Below are 7,500 nucleotides of genomic sequence, written 5' to 3'. Positions count from 1 at the left end.
ATAACCCTGACCATAACCCTAACCCTGGCCAACAACATCCTGGAGAAGTCACACCCTCACCATTCCTCAATTTGTACATTCCTTTAATTCCTTTGTCAATCCCCTCCGATTGTAATGTGCCTGAGGTAATCGCAATTTATCTCCCACTTTGTCCTTTGTTGGGAAGGATATTTAAGGAGAGGGACAGCGAGTAACTCTTTGAGTTCTGTGTTAGGCCTGTTGCGGGCACCATTCTCCTGTGTTGTCCATGATGATAGCCTAGTGTGAATGTACATCGCTAGCTTAATGCTATGCTAGTGTGGCTACTGGAAGAGAGCCACGCCGTGTCAGCGTTAGACAGATATACCCCCGCCCTGGTGTCTCGTCTGGGTCGGCTGTCTGCACCAGAGAGATTACAGAAGAAAGACCAGTCTAATGTGTCACAATAAGGCACTTTAATGGCCTACCGTAGACGCCCATGGTCCTGACAGGCAATTTAATGACCTACTATAGATGCCTGGGGTCCTGACAGGTCCCACATGCAATTTGTCCTCTTGGTGTTGTTGTTGGATAAATGAGCCTTCGGCCTTGTATCGGGGCTGGGCCGGCTCTCTCTGTGTGTTTTACTCGTGAGATGAGTGACCTAGCTCTCCGCCGTAGCCGTTTAGAAACGTGTCCTGTTTTAATGGCGGTTGTTCTGAGGTTTTTACGGCCTGATTTAAAGGGTGTTTGTGCAGCTTGAGGTTGATGGGTTTTTGTATTCAGATTTCTTCACAACGTCGTTTAAAAGAGTGGGTCAGTGTGATTAAGGGGTGGGCCAGTGCGTGGGTTTGTGTTTGTTTAGGAGTGTGGGATATCGTGGTTGTTTAGGCAGACACGGTTTATTTGAGGGCGCTTTGGCATTTGTCGCGTGTTTTGACATGTTTGCCTGCAGGCGTTTTGTTCAGCGCTTGGCTCCCGTTGCTCTCGCTTACATCACACTGCAGTTTAAGTCCTTCAGTGCTGAGGGCGAATATTGTCAACATGGCCGAGGGTGAATTTATTCACCGAAATTGCATCAATTATGATGCCTCAATGGTGAGTGTTGCGGAACTCTTTGGCAGTTGGTGAGATAACTAGTTTCTCTGGGCCCAAGGCTCTTACTTTCACCCGAGTAAATCATTCACTGACGTTGATGGGAGATTTACATGGAAATCGAGGGGATGCGATACAATAATTGCAGTCGTATAAAATCCGGCCCGCTTTTCTGAAGGCTAGGCAATTGGTGTCTCGCTTCAAACACCAGGAAGTTTTCCAAGGAAGTGCCTAATAAGAGATACAGGAAGCCGGCCGACAGACAGCCCCCTCGGGACAGGAAGTGAGACATGAGATGATGTCACGGAGGGTTAAATGTCTGTTCAGATGAGCGCCTCTTCAAAGGGAGAGTCGTTCAGTCAGGCAGCGGTGGTTCATCCCTCCATCATTAGCGGAGGAAGAGAGATGAAGGACCAGCCATGACACGCCGACACCCTGTCTGTCCTGTGGCATTATCCTCCTCTCGCAGATCACTGCCAACTTACATATCTGTTAGAGAGTGTGTGTGTGTGTGTGTGCGTGTGCGTGTGCGTGTGTGTGTGTGTGTGTGCGTGTGCGCGTGTGCGTGTGCGTGTGCGTGTGCGTGTGTGTGTGCGTGTGCGTGTGCGTGTGTGTGTGTGTGCGCGTGTGTGCGTGTGTGTGTGCATGCGCAGCCACGTCTGAGAGACATTGAGAAAACCCTCAGACTGCTAGAGCAGTAGGAGTATGATGTAAAAAAAAAAAAAAAGCGCCAACTAGTGTGTGTGTGTGTGTGTGTGAGAGTGTGTATGAGTGTGTCTTTTGGCTGCCTTTGAAGACCCCGGCTCATCACGATGGACGTTTAACCTCTGACAACATCATCTAAAACGAGTCTCCTCTCCTCTTCTCTTCTCTTCTCTTCTCTCCTCTCCTCTTCTCTTCTCTTCTCTCCTCTCCTCTTCTCTTCTCTCCTCTTCTCTCCTCTCCTCTTCTCTTCTCTTCTCTTCTCTCCTCTCCTCTCTTCTCTCCTCTCCTCTCCTCTCCTCTCCTCTCCTCTCTTCTCCTCTCCTCTCCTCTTCTCTCCTCTCCTCTCCTCTCCTCTTCTCTCCTCTTCTCTCCTCTCCTCTCCTCTCCTCTCCTCTTCTCTCCTCTCCTCTCCTCTCCTCTTCTCTTCTCTTCTCTTCTCTTCTCTCCTCTCTTCTCTCCTCTCCTCTCCTCTCCTCTCCTCTCTTCTCCTCTCCTCTCCTCTTCTCTCCTCTCCTCTTCTCTTCTCTCCTCTTCTCTCCTCTCCTCTCCTCTCCTCTCCTCTCCTCTCCTCTCTTCTCCTCTCCTCTCCTCTTCTCTCCTCTCCTCTCCTCTTCTCTCCTCTTCTCTCCTCTCCTCTCCTCTCCTCTCCTCTCCTCTTCTCTTCTCTCCTCTCCTCTCTCCTCTCCTCTCCTCTCCTCTCCTCTCTTCTCCTCTCCTCTCCTCTCCTCTTCTCTTCTCTCCTCTTCTCCTCTCCTCTCCTCTTCTCTTCTCTCCTCTTCTCCTCTCCTCTCCTCTCCTCTCCTCTTCTCTTCTCTTCTCTTCTCTCCTCTCCTCTCTTCTCTCCTCTCCTCTCCTCTCCTCTCTTCTCCTCTCCTCTCCTCTCCTCTCCTCTCCTCTTCTCTTCTCTCCTCTCCTCTCCTCTCCTCTCCTCTCCTCTCCTCTCTTCTCCTCTCCTCTCCTCTCCTCTTCTCTCCTCTCCTCTTCTCTTCTCTCCTCTTCTCTCCTCTCCTCTCCTCTCCTCTTCTCTCCTCTCCTCTCCTCTTCTCTTCTCTTCTCTTCTCTTCTCTTCTCTTCTATTCTCTTCTCTCCTCTCCTCTCCTCTCTTCCCTCCCCAGTCCTGCAGGGACTCTGTCGACTGGTGCTCATATCTCCCATCTTCTCTGTGCTGATGAGGGAGTCTATGACAGCTAATGAATATCGCCTGGTGAGAGTAGAGAGAGAGAGGGAGGGAGGGAGTAGAGAGAGAGAGAGAAGGGAGAGAGAGAGAGAGAGGGGAGAGATAGAGAGAGAAAGGGAGGGAGGGAGTAGAGAGAGAGAGAGACTAGAGGGAGTAGACAGAGAGAGGAGAGTAGAGAGAGAGATAGTCTAGAGAGAGAGAGGGGTGGGGGGAGAGAGGAGAGAGAGAGGAGAGTAGAGACACAGAGAGAGAGAGGGAGTAGAGAGAGGAGAGAGAAAAAGACAGGAGAGAGAGGGAGTAGAGAGAGGAGAGAGAGGAGAGAGAGAGAGGAGAGAGAGAGAGAGAGAATAGAGAGACCCAGCAGGGGGGCTGCATACAGTACCAAAACACGCGGGCAACATTTAGGTGGGCCTCCAGAAACAGGACACACTTCAAAGGGAGAGGGGGGCGGGGGAGGGGGGACTGAGAGAGAGGGGGGGTACATATGAACTGACTGGATGTCCAGGTAGAGATGTAGTATTAATAATGTAGTTATTTCAAATGGCTTATGTCAAGGATGAAGGCAGGGCAGATCTGGCAAAGTCGATGCATGGCGGCCATAAAGGATTCACTTTACAGAGAAACGGGGTGTGTGTGTGTGTGTGTGTGTGATGTGTGTGCGTGCGTGCTTGCGTGGGAGTTTGTGTGTGTGTCAGGGTTTCCGTTAGAAAAATTTGCCGTCGGACATCGTGTCCGGGAAGAATTCGATTTACCGGACAAACGTGATATATTCCGGTCATCATATAAAAATATAATATTTTTTTTTTTTTTCAAAATCATAATTTTTTTTCTTCCAAATCTAATATAGCTGTTTGTCGCGGTGATTACTGTTGTGTAGCGGCCTATATATGCCATTTAATGTATATTTCTCATCCGATACGATTAGATGCGAGCTATATAATATATAATAATATAACATGATTTGACGCATGCGCGCTATGCCATGCGTCAAATCCAGCGCTGAACGGGCGCCTCACTGGGAACTGAACAGACAGCATCGATCAATGAACGGACTCCACATTACGTTAACTGAAGTTTGTTAAATTGTTTGGGATTAATGTGAGTTTTCTATTTTCTCTTTCCAGTTTTACCCTTTTTTTAAAATCAATAAATCAACGTCATTTTCTCGCATCAACACAAGTCTCGCTGGTTGGGAAGGCATTTCGTTTAGCTCGGGAGTATGACAATGGGAAGAACATAACTGTATAACTGAATGACAACAAATGTATGAGTAATGAGTAAAACAATGTCACTTTTATAGTATGTTGTTTAACTTGCCGTTCGGTCGCCATGGCTCTGGTGTGTGTAGCAGCTTCAGCTAGCTGGCTAGAAACTTCTAGGGGTGCGTTCGTACACACGCTCTGAGAGCGCCGGAGCGCACGCTGGCTTTGATGTCACAGAGCGACCGTGTCGTTCGATTGGACGAGAGGCGTTCCGCGAGTGCTGATTGGATTTCCAGAGCGTGTTTACGAACGCACCCATAGATGGGAAATCAAGAAACCGTATTACTATGGTGGACGGGTTGGCAGGGTTGCCAGATAGGCATGGGTTACCGCCGAATGGGCTACTGTGTTTAAGCGGTAATAGACTGGTTAAACTGTAATCCCATCTGGCATCAATCCCATGTGGCACCTGTGCGCTGTTTCGCATAGGCCGGCCTACACATTAGGAGTCATCATCATGCCGGTGTCAAATCATATCATAATAAAAGAAATACATAGCCTATATATTCGTCTTTTTTAAAATAGAATGAATCAGAATGTGAACTTTAGCGAATTGTATTCAAAGGGAATTATTTTCACCGGACAATATGTCCGACGACTTTTCAATTTGTCGGACTTCAACAACATTTACCGGACAAAGACCGGTAATTGCCGGTTAACGGAAACCCAGGTGTGTGTGTGTGTGTGTGTGTGTGCGTGTGTGCTTGATCACCGAGTATCTGATCCACAGGATTGACAGGAATGTTATATAGTCTATCACAGCCTCGACACACTCTGTTCCAGACTAACACTTTATGTTGCTTCTTTCTCTCCCTCCCTCCCCTCCTCCTCCCTCCCTCCCTCCCTCAGCCACAGGGATCTGAAGCCAGAGAACCTGTTGTTAGATGAGAAGAACAACATCAGGATAGCAGACTTTGGGATGGCATCTCTGCAGGTTGGGGACAGCCTTCTGGAGACCAGCTGTGGGTGAGTCACCACCTTACTGATGACCCTCACAGGCCACCATAGGTTACCCCTCTGGTTCCTTCTAAAGGACACACTCACACCAGAGTTAGTGACACAACGACAAAACGTCTGGAAATCACTTTTATTTGAGAAGCAGCGACTTGGGGGGGTGACTTGTGTGTGGAGGGGGGTGACAGGGGGGTGACAGAAAAAAATGGTTGTTAGCCAATAACAAGCTAGGTTTAATTACAATGTATAAGTACATTATTGTTACATGGAATTATTGTTATACTTAAAATTCACATAATAATAATATTAATAATTATAATAATGATAATAACAATAATAACAATAATAATGATTATCATAGATGAACCACACATGCCGCTGCAAGATGATGTACATCCTGGTTTGAACATTCAGTGAGGTGGGGTGCAAAGGCCCCCAAATCCACATCCAAATAATGTTCTAGTGAGTTTGATGGAAGCCCAAACAGTTTTAGACAGGCAAAAACAGGGCCACCCCGCCTGTTCAACGGAAGGAGGAAATATAGTAGGCTATGAAATTGCTTGTCAGGACCCCAGGCATCCATCAGTCATCAGCATTAAAGCTCCTCACTGACGCATCAGACAGGTCCGTCTTTCTTCTGTAATCTCTCTCACGCAGACAGCAGACAGCAGACAGCAGACAGCAGACAGCATACCCACACTCCTGGAGGTGTGGGGGTGGGGGTAGTAAGGGGTAGTGAGGGGTAGTGAGGGGTAGTGACTCTCCATCAGGAGAGGCTGGTGGAGGTAGAAATTGGAGGACAGGTCTTAATTGTGTTTCCATGGGATGTAATGACACCCCTGGGTGTTAAGTGATGGAGGGAGGGAGGCAGGGAGGGTTGGGGTTGGGTTGTGGAGGGGAGGTTTAGAGCAAGGGGGAGAGAGGGATGGAGGGAGGGGGGGAGGGAATGATGGTAGGATAGAGGGAGAAGGGATAATGCGAGGGGATGTAAGGACAGAGCAAGGGAAGAAGGCAGGATGGAGGGAGGGAGGGAGATTGAGATTGAGATAACGTTTATTGCCACTATGCATTTACACATATAGGAATTTGCTTCGTCACCACAGCAAGTGCGTTTATACTTTTTTCACATGTCAAAAAACAGGACAACACAACAACAACAACACAGGACAGACAACAGTGCATTGGATAGTGCGGTATAAAGTAAAGTGCAGTGCAGAGTTTTTACAGTGAGTCCAGTTCAGTCCGGGGGGGGAGGGGGAAGCCAGAGTCATTTATCAGCCTGGCGGCTGAGGGGTAGAAGCTGAGCCTGTGGCGGGCCTTCAGTGCCTTAGGCAGCCGCAACCTTCTTCCAGAGGGAAGCAGGGTGAGGAGGCCGTGGCCGGGGTGGAAGGGGTCTGCCATGATCTTCCTTGCCCTCCTCAGAGCCCTGGTGTCATGCAGGGACGGCCTCTTCAAACCTCCAAAACGGTGGCCGTTGAATTCTCTCACAAGAGAAAAGTCACTTTCAACTCTGTCAGGGAGTGAAAGCACACACACAGACTGTTACGCCCCTGGTGACTCGGGGTAGCAGGGCGCAACATAAAGCAACATAACAAGTGAGGGTGCAGTCACACAAAAACCAGGAAACCCAAAATGCAATAAATGTATTTTATTTTAAAATGTTTAATTTTAATATGTATTGATACAGCAACACAGGGAACAGAAAGGACTAACACAGTGGCACCAAATAAAAATGTTAATCCAAAAAGAACATTTCACATCTATAAACATCGAAATTACCAAGACAACGAAGAAACCAAAACAAGAACAAGATCTCTACCCACCAGAGCCCTGCCACAGCTCAAACAGGAGAGAGAGAGCTAAGGACACAGAGGTATTTATAGTGAAGGAACAGGTTGATTGATGATCAGGAACAGGTGTGGAATGATGGGACTGTTTTTTTAGATTTTTAGATATATATATTATATGCGTTTTGGGGGGTTTGTCCACACGCAAACAAGTTTTTGCCTCCTGAAAAAGAACATTTTGAAAAACTCTGGCCAGAGTGGAGATTTTTAAAAACGCTGTATATTCGCCGTGTATTTTTGACGTGTGGACGAGATAGACAGAGTTTTTTTGTTTTTTGTATTCGTCACGTCATCATGCACGTAGATTTCTATGATCATGCGCACTGCAGCTGTTTGCTGTTCCCTCCAACGTCATATCCTGGCACCAGTAAGTACTTTGTTTACAACAGGCAACGGTGTTCGAGGCTACACAAGCGAGGAAAATGGATGTGTGCAAAGTGCTTCTAGTTCTTTCACTGTTAACTGGACTTTTAACCTGTTTACAGATAAAGGCACAGTTAAT

General features: G+C 47.7%; 1 protein-coding gene across 1 annotated transcript in view; it reads left to right on the top strand.

Annotated features, from left to right (window-relative positions):
- Nucleotides 1-7,500, top strand: part of brsk2a (BR serine/threonine kinase 2a) — a gene marked incomplete at both ends in the record, with an annotated part of 423,734 nt that overhangs the window by 351,561 nt on the left and 64,673 nt on the right. The window contains 1 exon segment of the mRNA XM_080544550.1: nucleotides 5,047-5,163. Coding sequence (XP_080400676.1) covers nucleotides 5,047-5,163 — 117 coding nt within the window.

This window comes from Nansenia antarctica (assembly GCF_963989245.1).
Source record: "Nansenia antarctica genome assembly, chromosome: 14".
Lineage (NCBI taxonomy): Eukaryota > Metazoa > Chordata > Actinopteri > Argentiniformes > Microstomatidae > Nansenia > Nansenia antarctica.
This window is presented reverse-complemented; position numbering and strand designations above follow the sequence as displayed.